The sequence below is a fragment of the Tachysurus vachellii genome, chromosome 4, assembly GCF_030014155.1.
Source record: "Tachysurus vachellii isolate PV-2020 chromosome 4, HZAU_Pvac_v1, whole genome shotgun sequence".
Classification (NCBI taxonomy): domain Eukaryota; kingdom Metazoa; phylum Chordata; class Actinopteri; order Siluriformes; family Bagridae; genus Tachysurus; species Tachysurus vachellii.
In genome coordinates this window covers 16913313-16931697 of record NC_083463.1, presented here as the reverse complement: position 1 = coordinate 16931697, position 18385 = coordinate 16913313, and the positions used below count along the sequence as shown (strand labels likewise).

Here is an 18385-nt window from a genome sequence, read left to right as displayed (position 1 = left end):
CCTAATAGAGAGGGAGTTGATCAGCAGTGTATTCTGTTGTCCATGCCAACATGAACCTTAACCCTTCCTGTTCTTAGTGGAATTAGTGTTTGACCTCATTGGAAAAATACTGACTCAGATCTAGAGACTTAATCTTGCTAGGGCATTGCAAGTGGGAAAAATGCTTATGTTTATCTTCTTGATTCTTTATTCCTCCAGCATAAAACCTTAACAAAAATATCCTGTACAATAAATTTTACATGGGCTTCAGTTTGACTTGTCAGCTAGTTTTCTTGTCTAATACAATCAGCATGAGGTTGTGAGTAAACTGGCCAAAAGAACACAAATTAATAATGCAACAGGAGTTTCCATAGCAAGGATTACATAAATATTGGCTGTTAAGACAAAACTTTAAATTAACATTTCAAGACAGGCCTCCAGGCAGCAAAACAACAAATCATGGGTCTCTATCACTGAAACAGATGTTGGAAATGGAGACAGAATTGTTTTTCATGTTCATTATTGTGATGCACAGCCCTCTGAACTCGATACATATTGGCTAATTCTATTGTGAGAAGCAACCATGAACAGAATAAATGACACAGGTGAGGGCTGAGTGACAAAAAAGTTTTACAACTACAGTACAGTAAATGTCAGAACAATAACAAAGATTTGCTGTGCCCAACAGCAGTATCGGACCATACATTCACAGTTAAAGCATTTGGCGGATGCTCTTATCCAGAGTAACTCGAAGTGAAGTGTCTCTGTTTATCAAGAACACGTTGACAGGGATGTAATGTAAATGTACAAATACATAGCTCAGGTGCTAGGATTACTATTAAACCAAAGCCATGTAAGAAATTAATTAATGCATTAGTTAATACACAGTAGTTAATGATAATTAGCTAATACAACAAAGAAAACACAAAAATACAAGTTCAAGACAACCAGGGAAGCTCTTTGCACAACTTGATTTCTACACCTTTAATTACATCACACATAACATCGTTAGTTCTATTGTTCATGAATAAAACATTTAGTTGATAAAGTGTGTGTGTGTGTGTGTGTGTGTGTGTGTGTGTGTGTGTGTGTGTGTGCGTGTGACTGCTCCTACATCTGCACCATACTTTTTGTTATTTTTGCTCTTAAAATAAAATGCTCTTGCATTCATGTATTTTTTTTCTCTTTTTTCTTTATAGCACCAAAAGTACTTTCTGTGGTGACATCATTTAATGTGTTGCTCATGTGTTTTTTGTAGGTTTTACATCAGACTTACATCTCTCACTCTCATTTACCTCCCACTGTAGTGACTGAATAAGTCATAGTGGTTTATGAGTAATGTGCTTCATAATATGGTGAAATTATTGAAAGATGAAGTGGGATTTCAGTGGTTAACATTCTGTTAAGTCAATTGATATATCTTTGTAACACAATCAAAAAAAAAAGATTGATTCACAGTATCTGGTATGTAAGAATACCCAACCCAGTCTCACAGAATACCAGTATAATAATTGGATTTTTGTCAGGCAGAATTTAAACACATAGGCAGTGATAACTTGGTTAACTTGGATATTTTACCATTCTTACTATCAACTGTCACTATTAGCACAGCAGTCCTGTATTAATGTGAGGCTGTGCACTGTTGTGTTTAAACTTAATGTTTTGAATACCAGGCTGTGTGTAAATGCCAGCCATGCATAAATTTCCTTTGTGAATTAGAATTTTAGCATGACCCTGACCAGAAAAAAGCAGTTACTGAAGATGAATGAATTTGAATTTTTCAATATGTAGGAGGTTATCAGGGTTTTTGGCTGATGCTAGACTATCATACAGAGTCCAAAGGACAGCAGCAATATAGTGCTTAAATGAGTTCCCTGGGGTTTTGTTAAATACCCTGACCCCAGGGTGAACACTCATCCCTGTAACAGAGGAATAATCTGATGCCACTGAGGGAGAGTCGAGGCTGAAACAGGAAGGTACAGTAATTACTGTGCTAAAACACAGAATAAGTGAATAACTAGGTAACAGTTAATAGGGTAATAGTAGCTGTGCAGACTGATGGATAAGTGCTTGCCACTGAAACTTATACATACAAGGGTTTTAACAGAATTAGCTGCCTTATTAAATATTCATCTTGTTCATGAGTTGCTATTTTCTGGACACACTTCACATTTTTTCATTTAGCATAATGGAAATATGATTTTCCACTAGTCAATTAGGCAGAGTGTAGTAGTCCAATCACTTTTACAGTGGAAGCTCAGTGGTTAAGTTGTTGGACTACTGCTTGTAAAGCTGAGAGTTTGAACCACAAAGCCACCAATGCTGGCACCTTCAGCAAGGCCCATTACCCTTATTTGTATACACTGTAATGTTAGATAAATGTCTGAAAGTCGCTCTGTATAAGAGTGTCTGCCAAATACTTGAAATGTAAATGTATCCAGTAGGGGGCATTCATCTCATCCCAGAAAGCTAGTGATTCAGATGATTAGAATGTTAAGGTGTTGATTATCCAGTGTCTTGCTCAATGTATTTTGTCCCACATACCTGAGAAATGAGCTATGGGCTTTGATGAGATAAATCAGCTTCATTTGCCATCTTTTCTTTACAATCAGTTGATAAATCAATTGATGGCCCTACAATTATATGATATGATAACATTTCATAACAATTCATAGGACTAATGTCATTCTGTGAGACATATCCAAAAAAACAACAGACGTTAAGCAAAATTATCCCACCTCTGTGTGAATTAAAACAGTTTTAACTGAGAAGTGGCTTCAAGTAGTGCCATGGCTTGAATTAAACGATACAACAGATGACTCTGTGTAATGTTTTTGATATGATGACAAAACTGCATTATAGAAAAAACTAGGAGTGAAACTGAATGGGGTGTATCATTCACGTGAAGAGAGGATGAGAAAAATTAAAAACATTACATTATATGAGTATGGATATGAGGGAAAAGTTTAAATCAGCTGAATTTTTGGGCCTGCTTTTTGACAGATAAGAGAAGATTGTGTACACCAATAGAGAGTTCCTTGGATAAAATGAACTGGGTGCTAAACGAACAGTGTGGCTGGTCAAGCTGTAGCATTACTCTACCATTAGGTTTGGATGAATGGAGGGCAAAGTTACCTAATGTTTGTACAAATGGGGTAATGTTTATGTCAGTATGTACATACAATGTAATTCTAACAAATCTACTACTACTGCGATTGGTGATTTTTTTTTTTTTGCATATTCTGTGCACTTGACAGTTGTCAAGCTGCTGCAATTGTACAAAAGAGTGGAGCAAAAAACATTGAAACGTGTGAAAACACCTTGAAGCATATCTGCACAGCTCATTTTCAGTGTTTTCTGTGTTTTATAGCCAACATACTTGACATTAGAAACATTTTACAGCTGACCTACCAAATGTTTCAGCAGGAAATGCTGACCATAGGAGAATATAAAGATGAACTCATGCTAGCTATTGGACAGGTCATGCATTTTGATGGTGATAGCCAGCACAGCAAATATACTGTTTCCAAGGCTGATGAGAAACAAAACTGATTATCTGTGCAGTTTAATTTTAGAGATTGAAAACAGATATGGATCTTAAATGTAATGTATATATTTTTTAGTTTTTGATCCTTGAGAATCCTTTGAGAACTTCAATACCTCTACAGTTTTGACAATACAATGAACCATTCTCCACAAATATGAGGCCATCTTGGCTTTTGACCAAGACTCATATATGCAAGAATGAATAGCAAGGAGGAAAATGCTTGCCGGCATCTTTGTGTATGATATTACAGTATGTAAGTCAATGTAGTTAATTCAAGCAATCCAGATTGTTGCCCCAATATCTGCAAAGTACATAAATTGTCTCTTACTCTCACTTTGAACATTAGAGAATGAGGCAGACAAGACATTGACACTTAGTCATACCTATGGGTGAGGACCACTGTGGTGGTGTGTACCATAGATCATAGACCACCTCCTGAGAACCACTAAAAAAGTGCATTGCTGCTTATAGTTGAAAAAGGGAATTGTTATTTTACTATTATAAGCTGTGGAATCTTCCATGTTTTCCTCTATCCAAGGTCATTTGTCAAATACTGTAAATGAAATATTCCAAGTAATATTAACATTCATGTAAACATTGCCAATGAGGGCACAACATTTCAAAGTAAATGAGTATGTGTTTTTAACTGGCATGAGTAGGCCACATGACTTTGCAGTGATTAAAATTGTGGGGGATTTAAGAAGGCTTGTACTTCACCAGAAGCCTAGTCGGTTTAGTTTTTATATAGGACATTAACCTATATTATAAAGTGGTTCAATTGAAAGGATAAAGGTAACTAACCATAGAGGTATGTCTGAATATTATTGTATATACATCTCTAACCATCTAATGTCAATGTAATTCACTAAAATGGAAATGCAGTACAAAAACCACAAAAAGAATAATTGTTGCATAGAACACTTTGGTTTATTACTTCTTTGGTTTATTACATCTAAAACAAGATTAATGTAGACTTTTGAATATAATTCTTAAGTTCTTTGTGTGTTAAATTCGTGTTAAAATACAGTTTTGGTATGTTTCGGCAATTATTAGTCAGTTTATAAAAATAAAAATTCAAAGTACAATTTTTAAGCAAAAAGGTATAATTCAAGTTAGATACATATAAAATATTTTATTATATAATAATTTTATTATATAAAAAAAACTAATATAAAAAATGTGTTCTTATACTGAAGAATGTATATTTGATAAACAATATTTAATTAGTTCATTTAAAATCTTTCTGCCAAATTGTCATCCAGAGTTGAGTCAACTGTGCATTTTTTGGTGATGATGTTATATTTGATTACATAGATGTATTTGATTAGATCTTTTTAGAACTCAATGCATTTACTCATTTGTTCATTTATAATAATAACACTTAGCAGTAGTAGCAGCACTAGATGTAGCAGTAGTAGTTGAAAGAAGTGCTAAGCAGCTGTGTAATAGTAGTAGAAGTAGTAATTTAAAGTATTGTTTTCTTGTTGTAGTTCACATATGTTATGAAAATTCTTTCTAATGTTTGGATTGATAACTGCCAGCAACCAAAATACATTTTGCATAAATAATATAGTTCTTCATCTTTTGCATTAACTAAATATAATAGATTCACGAAACTACTAAATGGTTAATGTTAAAATAAATGTGTCAAATCAGATTGATATTATTTAGGGATATAACTGTTAACTTAGTTTATATCAAAAATAGAGAACAGCTCTAAGGTTTTTGTTCCGGTTTAAAGGGGCTTCTAATAGTTGAAGGATGGATTTTAGCTTTTATTTTTAGTTGAACTTTTCTTTTTTACTTTTTATGTATTTTTTACTTTTAGGTCTCTGTTGGACTAACCACTGGTGTACTTCTTATCCCTGGACTATGCCCAATTTTATTGAAATAATGTAATTTTGATTACAAAAATGATACTTAAAATACATGTTTATGTTCTGTTTAGTAATTTTCATTTATTCCATTTATTGCATGTCATATTTTCTGTTTTGTGTTGGAGCTTCACGTCAACTGTTTTTTTTTTTGTTTTGTTGTTTTGTTTTTTTGATAGTTTGTTCTCAGTATCTCAGTACTGATTTCCAATTACATTTTTTTGTCGACTTAATTCTAGAAAGTTTGAAATGTAAAATGTAAAGATTACATAAACATATTTGTATGTTTGAAAGGTTCATTCTCAACTAGATTGGCTCAAAACTAGTGGTATATTCTAGTGCATGTTTTCTCAACTAAATATTTATTTTAGTGGTGATGATAAATTGTCAATCAGTATAGCTAATTATTTACAGAAACAAGCTAGTAATGTCTTTTTTTTCATAATGTGTTTGATAAACACTAGTCACTTATTGTCAACAATTAAACCAAGATTTCCTTTCCAGAATGTAATGGTAATAAGAGTGGTATTATATTTAACCATAATAACCTGAAAATACATTCTCGGGATCTCTCCAAACCACAGTCCTGAAAATTGTTTTTGCTTAGTCATGTCCTGCATTTACCATATTTTTACTTATAAACAGAACCTATAAATATACTGTATATTTCTTGGTATCATCTCATTCTTGGTCTTGCTAGTGTTAACAGAAATCATAACAGTGAGCCATGTGCTGTAATCCCTGACCAGCATTTTTGGAAATTGTAAATAAAAACTGCACTGGTACAGCTAACTCCCAGAGTAATGCATAATAAATCAGAAATGCAGTGTGTTTGGCAAAAGTTAGCCCAACTACAGTATGTTTCAGTATGACAGTGCAAAAAAGCATGGTCAATGAAGATATAGTTTGGCAATGCTGGAGTAAAATAATGTTGCCTGCACAGGTCCCTGACCTCAACCCCACTGAACATTAAACTGGAATGATGACTGAGCCCCAGGCCTTCTTACTCAACATCAATACCTGACCTCACTAAGGCTCTTGTGGCTGAATGAGCACAAATCCCCTCAGCCACACTCCAAAATCTAGTAGAAAGCCTTGTGGAGGTTGTTATAACTGCAGGGGGAACTAAATCAGGAATGGGATATTCAAGAAGCACATGTGTAATGAACAGCTGTCCATACTTTTATTCTTATAAGGCAAAGGACAAGTAGTCACAGAGATCCGAATGGATTCAAAAAAGTGTCAAAAACATTCACATATAAGTCACTAAGGGATGAGAGAAGACAGGTAACCTGTAGTTTGGAGATAGCTTCAAGGTGTCCATGAGTTCCTCCTCATATGAAAAATAGAGGTGGAAATTGTATATAAAAAATTTTTAAAAATATTTATTACATACACTACAGAGCTTTATTACGTTACGGAATCTTTTTGGCATGTTATGGAAGGAGTGGTGAAATGAAACTTGGTAATAGTGATCTAAGGAAGTATTTGTTAATGAAATATTTTCATTGCTCTCTAGAAACAGAAAACTGTTTGATCCTCGGTGTGGTGTGGATCAACCAAAAACCCAAAGTCAATGCCAGCTGTCAAAGATCCTGTGTCACATACACCACCAGATGGAGGCTGGGGTTGGGCGGTGGTGGCTGGTGCCTTCATCTCTATCGGTTTCGCTTTCGCCTTTCCAAAGTGCGTCACTGTATTCTTCAGAGATATTGAATTGATCTTTAATGCCAGCACAAGCCAAGTCTCATGGATCTCATCCATCAATGCATCCTTCATATATGCAGGAGGTGAAACATGAATTCTCTTTCAGTCCCTGATATTTCTCAAGTCAATTCTCCACTACACAACATTTACACCATTTAGCAGGCACCCTTATCCAGAGCGACTGTTGTTTTTTATGAACTTTATTTTGTTTCATTTTTAATACAACTGAGCCTAAACTAAACTACTGAGCTTAAGGGCCTTGCTCAGGGGCCCAGCAATGGCAGCATGGTGGACCTGGGATTCCAGCTTGCAACCTTATGATTGGCATAACCATAACCAACATATTACCACTGCACATCAACATATCTACACCATCATTTAATATTAAACTAAGCATGACAATGCAATGATACACTTTCACAGAGTAAGCCTATAAAAAAAGACATCACATTTGTCCATAGCAGTGCCCATACCCTATTCTGGTTATATAATATTCTGATTCTGGTTATATAATATTCTGGTTTGTATTGAGAATAAGAGAAAAATACTTTAATTCATAGTGAAAGTACAGAGGATTTTGAGTGCAAACCTTATCAGACAATGTTTAAAAAACACACAAAAGCAGTCATGCAGTGTCTTTCTACACTATACATGAGGGCACTAGAAAACACATCAACATCATTAATTTACATTATTTAATTTTATTTTATCCTATTTAGAATGCAACCAAAGTTAATAGGTTTAAAACAGTGAGAAACTTTGGCAAGCAATGCACTAGCCTACTACTGAATAGTACAGAAGAGTACAGATCTGCAGCAGTTTTATCTCTTTCTAATCCAGATTGTGAAAGAAGCATTGCCTCTAGCTACCTCACAGTTCCATTTATTTTCCTTTTGGCTTCTCTCTTTTCGATGGATCGTTGTATTAACTACAGAAGGAACAATAAATATCTAATATGTTGAAAAATGAAAGACCATATGATGGACATAAAGAAATACTCCAAACACTACCAGGATTTGAATCAGTTCTAGCTATAAAAGCTTTAAAGCTTGGTAACTACAATGCCATATGCAGTTCATATCCATTCTACCAATCAATCAAACAATAATGAATCTGTTGTATATTTTTTGATCCCAGCTCAGTGATAATGTTCAATAAGTCAAAAGCGAAGCATTACAAACATTTTATCTGAAAAGACTGCATCTGGATTACAACCTGTAGCTTCCGGATGCCTGGATACTGAGGTGTCCTCAGATTTGCAGCTCTAGTCAATTGCTTTTAGACTTTATATCAGCCTGCTCAGAGTGAGTAGTTCATGTTTTTATTAAGTCATCAAAACAAGGACAAAATGGCCTCCTCCTGAAGATTTAATGGGCCAAATAGTTAAATTAAATTAAATTTTATTTTTCATAGAATTTTTAACCATAGATGAGCTAGAGGAAACAGTGACAAAAAACCCTGAGATGATATGGAAGAAAATTGTGCCTCAAAAGGGAAGCCATTCTATTCTGTGAGATATCAAAACAGTTTTCCCTTTAATGAATGCCTTTCCTTATCTTATTGTATACCTATCAAATTGTTTAATCACTACACTTCCCTATCTTATTATCCACAGGTCCAATTAGCAGTATCCTGGTGAATAAGTATGGCAGTCGACCAGTAATGATACTAGGTGGTTTTCTCTCGGGAGCTGGACTCATTGCTGCATCTTTCTGCAACACAGTGGAGGCTTTGTATCTCTTTATAGGTGTGATAGGAGGTGAGTTAAAAGAAACATATTTCACCCAATACGTTAAAAATGAAACGGTATCTTATTAGCTATCATATTATAAAGGGGCAACATTTTCATCTGGTTATCATGTCTTAACAGGTCTGGGACTGGCGTTCAATCTCAATCCAGCCCTTATAATGATTAGCAAATATTTTTACAAAAGAAGGCCATTTGCTAATGGTATTGCCATGGCTGGCACCCCAGTAATTATGTCAAGTTTAGCTCCTCTGAACAATTGGTGTTATGACCAGTTTGGTTGGAGGGGTAGCTTCCTAATCCTGGGTGGGCTTCTCCTTAACTGTTGTGTAGCTGGATCTCTCATGAGGCCTATTGGGCCAAAATCCAGACCTGCTGTGAAGGAGCTTAGTGCTAATGGAGAGAAGAAGACAACAATGCAGATTATCCACAGTTTCATTGATCTGTCTCTCTTCAAACATCGTGGATTTCTCCTCTACCTCATAGGCAATATTGTGCTGTTTGGTGGTATTTTTACTCCTCTGGTATTCCTCAGTAATTATGCCAAGACAAAGAATATTTCAAATGATAAGGCTGCATCACTGCTTTCAGTACTTGCCTTTGTGGACATGGTGGTGCGACCATCCATGGGAACAGTTGCCAACACCAAATGGGTGCGACCCAGGATACAGTATTTTTTTGCAGCCTCCATCCTGTTTAATGGTGTATGCCACTTGCTTGCCCCCTTTGCAATGGATTATTTAGGATTTGTGATCTATTCAGCTTTCTTTGGGTTTGGGTTTGGGTGGCTGAGTTCTGTGCTGTTTGAGACCCTGATGGACTTGGTGGGAGCCCAGCGTTTCTCCAGTGCTGTGGGCATAGTCACCATCTTGGAGAGTGTACCAGTGTTACTTGCCCCACCCATGCTAGGTAAGTATGAAATTTAGATTTGTTTTATGTTATTGTGCAACAGTACAGTGTAATGGTAAACATCAAAGACAAGCATCTGTAGATTATTTTATAATTAATATAACATGCTTTACATTTTTACCTTTCTAATTATATCATTATACTGAATAAAGCAGAGTAATGTAAATATCTAATATATATTCACTGACAGGAAAATTTAATGACATCTACCATGACTACAAGTACACTTACATATGCTGTGGAATTATCCTGTTGGCTTCAAGCATGTTCCTCTTCATTGGCATGGGCATTAACTATAGGCTGTTGGATAAGGAAGCAAAGGAGGAAGCTAGAAAATCACCCATCGAAGGAAAAGAGGAAGAATCCACCATAGACACTGCAAACTAAGGAAGCACCTAATGATACTGAAAAAGGAGATTCTGTATGTCTAAAATAAGCAAAATTAATTTAATGAAAGTGTATGCAATTTGTAATCAACTGTGTGCAACAAATGGAAGGTGTCTAAATGTGTCTAATGTCTAAATATAAGGTGGATTTAAAATAAACTGATTAAATGAGGCCATCCTTAAAAATATTTTGGTTTGCAGTAACAGTAAGGTCTAGGCAGGTCTATATTTTTTTTTTCAAGTTTCAATGTAAAAAAAAAAAAGTACAATTTTGGTGATGTTGATTACGTAGGTATGACTTTAAACAAATTAGCATATCGTGACGTCACTGACTGGGTCTTCAACGCGTGCCTTCGGGCGCATCATTGCAAACCTTATTTTGATGCTGCAGATTTTCCAGAACTTTGTGCCAAGTTAAAGCGGTGTCAAGCTGTTTTAATGATTTTTTTTAGATATATTATGGTGCCTGAACCCGTTAATATTATTGTATTGCTTTTGTATTAGTTGTTTGTGAGTAAAAAAAAAAGGTCGGTCTTACCGCAAATTTACAACCGGCAAGTCGGTCAGACTTAAAGCCAAAAAAAAAAAAAAAAAAAAAAAAAAAAAGTCGACCAGTATTAAATTGACAGGGTCGGTCGATTTACGGCAAACAAGACTCTTTTTAAGGATGGCCTGGTTGATTATTAATTTTAAATCATAAATGTGGCAAGACAAATCAGGGAGATTATCACATTGAAAACAAAAAAGAGAGAAAAACACAAAAGCTCTCTCTAATTACTGTTTCAAACATGAAGAAATTCCTTTGAAAAAGAAACGTTCTGTGGCGCAAAACAATTGATTTTTCCACAAAAGCATGAAAATGACTGGTTAATATCCCACTATAATGTTCTTAGTATTTACTTCATTTTTACCTATTTGATAATTTAGATAATTCAGGAGATCCATGTATTCAGATTTGTCAGTGGTACATGGATTAAATTGTGACCTATAAATTGTGTATACTGAATCCGTTTGGATTATTTACAGTATTGGGATGTTTATTTTTTTAGTTTCATTAAAGACTTTATCATTCATTATTTGGAATGTTATACTATGATGACTGATTAAACAACAAAAAAGATTGCATTTGAGTAAAAATTATTGTATCCATCATGATCTCTAAATGTAAAATAGGAAAATGTATCTCTATTTTAAAATGTATTGTTCCAAATGAGACGTAGTATCCCGCAAGAAGAGACAAACAAATAGAAAGGTACCACAGATAAATAAGGCTTTAAAATCTTTTCCTTCTTCATCTGCAAGGTACAGTATGGAGATGTTTAAACTCATCTACTGTATTCAGAAGCATTTTCAGCTGCTATTCCACTTACCCGTGCACTTTATGCCATGCATTAGAGGACAGAATATTCTCTCAAACATAAAATTGATTGGCATATCTACGAGCAATCATATTAAACATCTTAAAATTAAATTCAAACCTCAGCATAAAGCACAGTAAAAGAATGTATTGCTAGCATCACAGAATAGCAACCACACACTAGCTGGGCATGAGGAAAAATGTCCAAAGACAAATCTACTTCAGTGAAAATAACAGCTTTTCTCCCATTATATTGTTCTTAATGATCTGCTACTGTTGGAGAATGAGGGCTATTGATATTGAAAAATTAAGAGTTTGTTACTAACAGCTGTACAGAAGTTATTTTCTGAAGTAGAATCTACTCTTTTTCATTGCAGCCCTACTTAAGCCAAGCTTACTAATCTAGATCAGCAATGCATTTAACTTAAAGCAAGAAAGCAAGAAATATACTATGTTCCTAGATGTCCACAGAAATGTGTTTAAAAGCATAAGCACGTGTGTGAACTTTTTTATGCACACTACCTATAAAAGGGAAACATAAAAGGGTAAATAAAATATGCCTGATAATTTGTTTAATAATAAATACATTATTAATTTGGTATCAGACAAAAATCTACTCATACTCAAGATGTACTCATCTGAAAAAAATTTATATCAAGTCATCCCAGATGTTTTCTGACTGTCCAAAGTGCTATAGACACAATTTACTTACCCCTAAAATATAACCTTTAATTGAAGTTCATTTATTCTTAATTAAGTAACAATATACACTCACTGGTCATTATAGAAACAGCTGTACACCTGCACAGTCATGTAAATATCAAATCAGCCAATCATGTGGCAGCATAAAAAGCATAAAATCATGCAGATACAGATCCAGAGGTTTGCATCAAATATGTGAATGGGGGAAAATGTTAACTTAATGTTAATCATTCACTGGTTTCACATGGAATTTGACAATAAATAAATGGTTTACCTATTCAGCAAGAATAAACTCAGTCAGTCCTGAATCCTTTTAATTTTTCTTTCCTAGTATAACTTTTTACAATTACAGCATTTGGCAGATGCCTTTATCCAGAGCAACATACAAAAGTGCTTTTAAGTCTTTATTGATGAATACATGAAAACTGGTGTTTTTCTAGGTTACAGACTTAGGACACCATCAATCTAAACTGTTCAGTTTTTATTTTATTTTTTTTTAGCGTTTAAAACACGCTAATTGAGAGAGGTGGGTCTTTACCTGTGGTTTGACGCCAGTGACTCAGCTGTTCGGACATCTAGGGGAAGTTAATTCCACCACCTTTTTTGCCAGAACAGAAAAGAGTCTTGCTGTATACCTACTCTTATTCCACAATCCTGACATGGGGATGAATCACTTGGGTTGATAAGCAGTTCAGTTTTGCTGAGATTGTTTCAGCTGATGAGCTGTCATTCACAATGATATGTTCGTCAGGCATGCTGAGATACAAGCAGAAGCCATGGTATCTGAGGGCAAAAGGGAAAATAAGAGTTGAGATTCATCAGCATAGCAGTGGTAAGAGAACCCATGTGAGGAAATAACTTCACCAAGAGCGTGAGTATACAGAGAGAAAAGAAGAGGACCACGTACTGAGCCCTGTGGGGCACCAGTGGAGAGTCTGCATATAGCAGATGTCACTCCCCTCCATGTTACTGTACATAATATGAGCGACCTTCCAGGTAGGAAGCGAACCATTCCCATGCTGATCCGCCAATTCCAAGACTCCTGAGAGTGGACAAGAGAGTCTTGTGGTTGACTGTATCAAACACCAGTGAAAGGTCGAGGACGATGGGGACAGATGCCAGCATGGCTGATCTAGCAGCATGTAGTTTTTCAGAGACAACCAAAAGGGCAGTCTCTGTGGAATGTGCTGCTTTGAAACCAGACTGGTTGGGATCTTGGAAGTTGTTCTGTGAGAGCTATAGACAGACAGTTGATTATACACAAAGCGTTAAAGAATTTTTTAAAGAAAAGATAAAAGTAATACTGGTCTGTAGTCACTGATGTCTTATAGATCCCAAGTTTTTTTTAGGAATGGAATAACCCTTTCTCTCTTGAAGGTAGTTGGTCTCATGACCAGATATTAGGGATCCATTGATGATTGTTGTGATGAAGGGCAGAAAGTCTTGTGAGATGGTTTGGAGAATAGTGGACGGGAGTGGATCCAGTGGGCAGGTGGTAGGATTGGAAGACTGGATGAGTTGTAAGCTCTCTTCTGCTTCAACGGTTGAGAAAGCCATACACACAGCTGATTGACTGCTAGTTCTTGTCTGTTTCTATGAGTAATAGAACAGATCTGTTAATAAATACAAATAAAAATCGAAAATATGATCAGGAATATTTTTCCCTCTATAATATATTTTAGATAGCTAGTTATAGTTAGTAGGCTAATTCATGCCTGTTAGACTGTGAGTTTGCAGCAGAGTGGCTCAGAGATTTTGTTGTTTAACGTGGTAATCTGTCATTTAGTCACATTAAAATGCAAACATTTTCATTCTGCTAACGCTTATATTAAACTGAGGAAACTGCATGTGTGGATTTGATGCTTCCTGACATGAGATTAATTTACAAGGTAAAGAACAACACAGCACAATCCACATTACTAAATATTTTTCAACAAGCAGCTGACAATAGCATTTTTGTACCACAATCTTACATCCAGCAACTTAAATATACAGTAGGGTGTGTTAAGCCAAACAGCTATATGCACTAATGTATTGCATTAAAGAAACATCAATATGAGAACAGATAGATAGATAGATAGATAGATAGATAGATAGATAGATAGATAGATAGATAGATAGATAGATAGATAGATAGATAGAAACTTTATTGATCCCCAATGAAATTCAAGCATCCAATAGCAAACATACAGAGAAATAAAAATTCCAATATAAACACAGTAACATAGTAAAAAGAAAACACCCACACCTTCTTGCTCAAATCTGCAAATGAGGTAATTTTCTGTATTTCCGTTTTTAATAATAAAAAATAAAACATTGAAAATGTCTAGTAGCACTATATACATACATTTGTTACACACATACAGTATATACAAATATATATGTAAAACTAATATATAAATTATTTTGTAAATAAAATGTAAACCTGTAAAAAAATTGTAGCAGTAGCAGAAAAAAAGTTACAGTCTACAGTATTAGCAGCAAGTAGACAAGTAAGTACACATAAAAAGTAAATACAGATGAAAAAAACTATACTAAGTCACTTCTCAGCACAGTATGTTTCCACCCTGCCATACCTGATAGTTGTTGAACAGTCTAATGGCAAGGGGGCAAAAGAGATCCTTAGTCTTGTAGTGGAGCATGACAGAGACCGCAGTCTGCCACTGAACACACTCCTCTGCCTGGTGAAAATGCTGTGCAGAGGATAGTGGGTGTTGTCCAGGATTTTTTTTGCAGCTTTCTCCCCAGCACTAGAGCAGCACACAATACTACATGACACGACAAGAGTGCATGACAAGACACAAGACTGTTTGCATTTTAAATGCTCAATGGCTGGCTAGCTGGACTGTTTTAAAACCACAAGCAGAAATACAAACTAAACCCGTCATGTATATCTGCAGAAAAAAAAAAATCTGTACAACCGCAGCAGACTGTATTGAGGACTGGTGTACTCAGTCAGCAGAGAAGTATTTCTCTCTCTCTCTCCCTCTCTCTCTCTCTCTCTCTCTCTCTCTCTCTCTCTGTCTCTCTCTCTCTCTCTCACTCACTCACTCACTCTTCGTCTAGTTCTCTCTCTGTCTCTTCTCTTTTTTTTATCTTATCAACTCAATAGTGAACTCTTTTTTCTTTAAATATTTTGATATTTACCGTATTTTCTCACGTCCAGGTCATTAGCCAATTGCCTCCCATTACCTAGTGCTCCTACATTAAATGACAACTGGGGAGAAGGAAGTCTACTACACTTTCGGTTTTGTTCTTTTGTTGTCCCAAGCATAGATAGTACATAGATAAACAGTAGTCAAGGCTTAAAAGTCAGCAGCAATAAAAATGTGAATTATGCAACAATAAATAACAGAGAGCAAATAGGATTTGCAACTATATAACTTGAGATTGCATGTTAATTCTGTTGAAATACTTTGAGTAAAATTTGCATCATATATAACTGTATATATAATTGCAGCAGACTGATGTTATGTTTATCATCTTAAGGCCTCTTGTCCATGTCATTTTGGCTGAAATTGGCAATTTGATATTTTGCTAGTCCTCACAAATTGAAGCTGATTAAGTTTGCCAATGTTATAAGGGCTATGTGTCCAGTTAAGTGCACAAAGGAACACCAAAATTTCTCTCCCTCTATCTCTCTCACACACACACACACACACACACACACACACACACACACACACACACACACACACACAGACACACACACTTTTTATTCTATCCAGGCAGAATGCACAACTACCCTGTTTAATGAGATGTTATCAATTGAATATATACAGTATATGGAGTTACTAGTGACAAGAGACCAAATTTAATTAAAACAATTTACAATACTAAAAGTATTATTATTAGAGATGTTTATATTAATAATATAAATGTTATTGACAAAATAACAAGTAGATATAAGGTCAAACAAAATATCTTTTATTATATTATTATGAACAATTAAATTATTTGACAATACCATGCTGTCATGGCAGTTTGCAGATCACATGTAAGATATTAGTGCTGCATTGCTTAATGACCTGAGGAATGTACAAATGATTAGGAAAATATTCATGTATTTGAGGGTTGGGGGAAACAATAAGCAAAGTAGAGACGTGCTGAATATCACAGACATGGGAACAGGAACACGTCATTAACAGTGAATATAGAGCAAGCATAGTTCCATGTTAACGTTCAGAAGATCCCAGAAAAAAGTATTTCCTGTCACTTTAAAGCTTTATGTTGATAACAATGAAATGCTAAATGAGGAATCTCAGTAGTAAGTGTTTATTTTTTCAGGTGCTCTACACAGACATACAGTATCTTAGATCTCTTTGCATGGGGCTGCCTCTACAATGAAGCGGCCAAACAAACTAAGTAACTAATGGGGATGTGTCTCCTCCTCTCTCATTCTGCAAGAATCACCCAGCTTCCTTAGATGAAGGAAAGAGGGTCTGTTTAGGTGCGGTTCATACAGTTAAATACTACATTAATAATACAAAAGTAAACATTTGCAGTTTATTTCTAAGCCTTGAACACAATGAAATCAAAGAAGCACTCCTGCTTTGAAAGTCATGAGAGAATGTGAGGCAAGTTGTGTTTTTCATTAGAACACAATTGTGGGGTATTTATGTTTAATAAACCTTTACTTAAAGAGCAGTGTTGTATGCCAATTTGATAGAAGCATACAATGCAATTTGTTAGTAGTGAAATTCAATCGCTAGTTAGTAGACTAGTTTAGAATCAGCAGCTTTTTCCTTCAGCAGCATGTCTTTATTGATATTCTTTACACATGGGTGGCAAGCAGCAGGACTGTGTAGTGTCTGCCTCATAACATTTCCAGATCATGTTTGTTTTGTCTGGGCTGACCTGTATAAGCAAAATGTTCTTGCTCAGCATCTTTGTCCATCAGTGGCTCTCTCAGAAAAGCAAAAGATGAATGTTGTACTTTTTTATTGGATAGAGACTGTCAGCACATTCACAATGTAGGTTATTTGCCACTAGAGATGTTTTTTATTCATGATGCAAGCATTCAGTCTGCCTTCTAGATAGGTGAAAATGCCTCTGTCATGTAGATATCACCTTAAATCATAAATTTGTACTTAAGTTTTTATATATTGAGTAAAATCACTTTTAGTTATGATTCTTGCCACCAGATGCTATCTCTTGCTTTGAATCCTTTAGTATTTAGCTTACTTTACACCTGAGATTACCTATAGGTTAGTGAACACCTGGCCATTATACCTATAAATGGGCTTTCTCCAATATTTATAACTGATATATAATCATTTGCATATGTTACACTTAATATAATTCAAACTCATGCTTGTTTAATCTTAATTACAAAACTAAACTACCCAGCTAATCATTTTTTCCCTACAATGAATGCATATAGAGGGAGTTACATTATGTTTAGAGCAAAGCTGAGAAATCAGCACTTAGTGACGCATGCTATTATTATGAAAATCCTCTTTCAGAAAACTTTACCCAAAATAACTACTTTACAAAATTAAGACCCAAAATATGAGTTTTTTTAAAAACATCTTTTGACATTTTGACGTTTGTTTATTTTTACTTTGCTTAACGCTATATTACCCATAATGCCATAGGACTACCTGTTGACAGTAGTGTTTTTGGGTTTTATCTCTTGATACATCTGCATCTAAAGAGACTCTGCATCAAATACCTGCATTGCATTCTGAAACTTTGAGCCTAGTGTCTTCTGTCTCCACTATTTTCTATGCTGAAATTTTTATTTAAATGTTATTGAATGCTAATGGAACATGGTGAGTGATAAAATAAGCTCTTGCTCCTTTGATTTGAGGAGCCATCTGCACAACCTGAGCATTACTCAATGGGTTTAAGTCATTTAAAATTGCTTGCTGCTTTAGAGGTGTGCCTCTGTGACATAAACATGGTACATAACATCTAGCTTATCACAGGAATAATAAATAGTGCAAAACAAGCCACAAATATTTCAGTATACATTTATTTAATGTGTTTCAGTGTGGATGATTCCTTTACATTAACTTTTATCCTGTCCAGGTAACATAATATTGATTGGAGGCCTAATGCTGAACCCTATATTTTGCAAACTTATTGAATGAGTTAATATTAGGACTTTGAACGAGAACTGAGGGATAAGCATTTAGAGCAAAGGACAAAAAGGTGGAGAGAGGGGACACAAGT

General features: G+C 35.1%; 1 protein-coding gene across 3 annotated transcripts; it reads left to right on the top strand.

Moving 5' to 3' along the window:
* Positions 1-4220: 4220 nt before the first annotated feature.
* LOC132844544 (monocarboxylate transporter 1-like) lies at positions 4221-10166 on the top strand. 3 transcript variants are annotated; one of them, XM_060868087.1, is made up of 6 exons: positions 4221-4334; positions 5355-5421; positions 6920-7190; positions 8723-8866; positions 8978-9763; positions 9954-10166. In XM_060868087.1, the coding sequence occupies exons 3-6, from the start codon at positions 6977-6979 to the stop codon at positions 10148-10150; spliced, it is 1341 nt and encodes a 446-aa protein (XP_060724070.1). In that variant the 5' UTR covers positions 4221-4334; positions 5355-5421; positions 6920-6976; the 3' UTR covers positions 10151-10166. The 3 variants fall into 3 exon arrangements, with proteins under 3 accessions (XP_060724070.1, XP_060724071.1, XP_060724072.1); XM_060868088.1 differs by lacking the exon at positions 5355-5421; XM_060868089.1 differs by lacking the exon at positions 5355-5421 and having other exon boundaries at positions 4272-4318.
* Positions 10167-18385: the final 8219 nt, after the last annotated feature.

What these genes read in the sequence shown, in the direction of transcription:
- LOC132844544 (XM_060868088.1), top strand. Translation starts at nt 6,977, where the DNA reads ATGCCAGCTGTCAAAGATCCTGTGTCACATACACCACCAGATGGAGGC. An exon ending in ATCCTTCATATATGCAGGAG is followed by an intron (nt 7,191 to 8,722) that starts GTGAAACATGAA and finishes TATTATCCACAG; the next exon opens with GTCCAATTAGCAGTATCCTG. An exon ending in CTTTATAGGTGTGATAGGAG is followed by an intron (nt 8,867 to 8,977) that starts GTGAGTTAAAAG and finishes ATGTCTTAACAG; the next exon opens with GTCTGGGACTGGCGTTCAAT.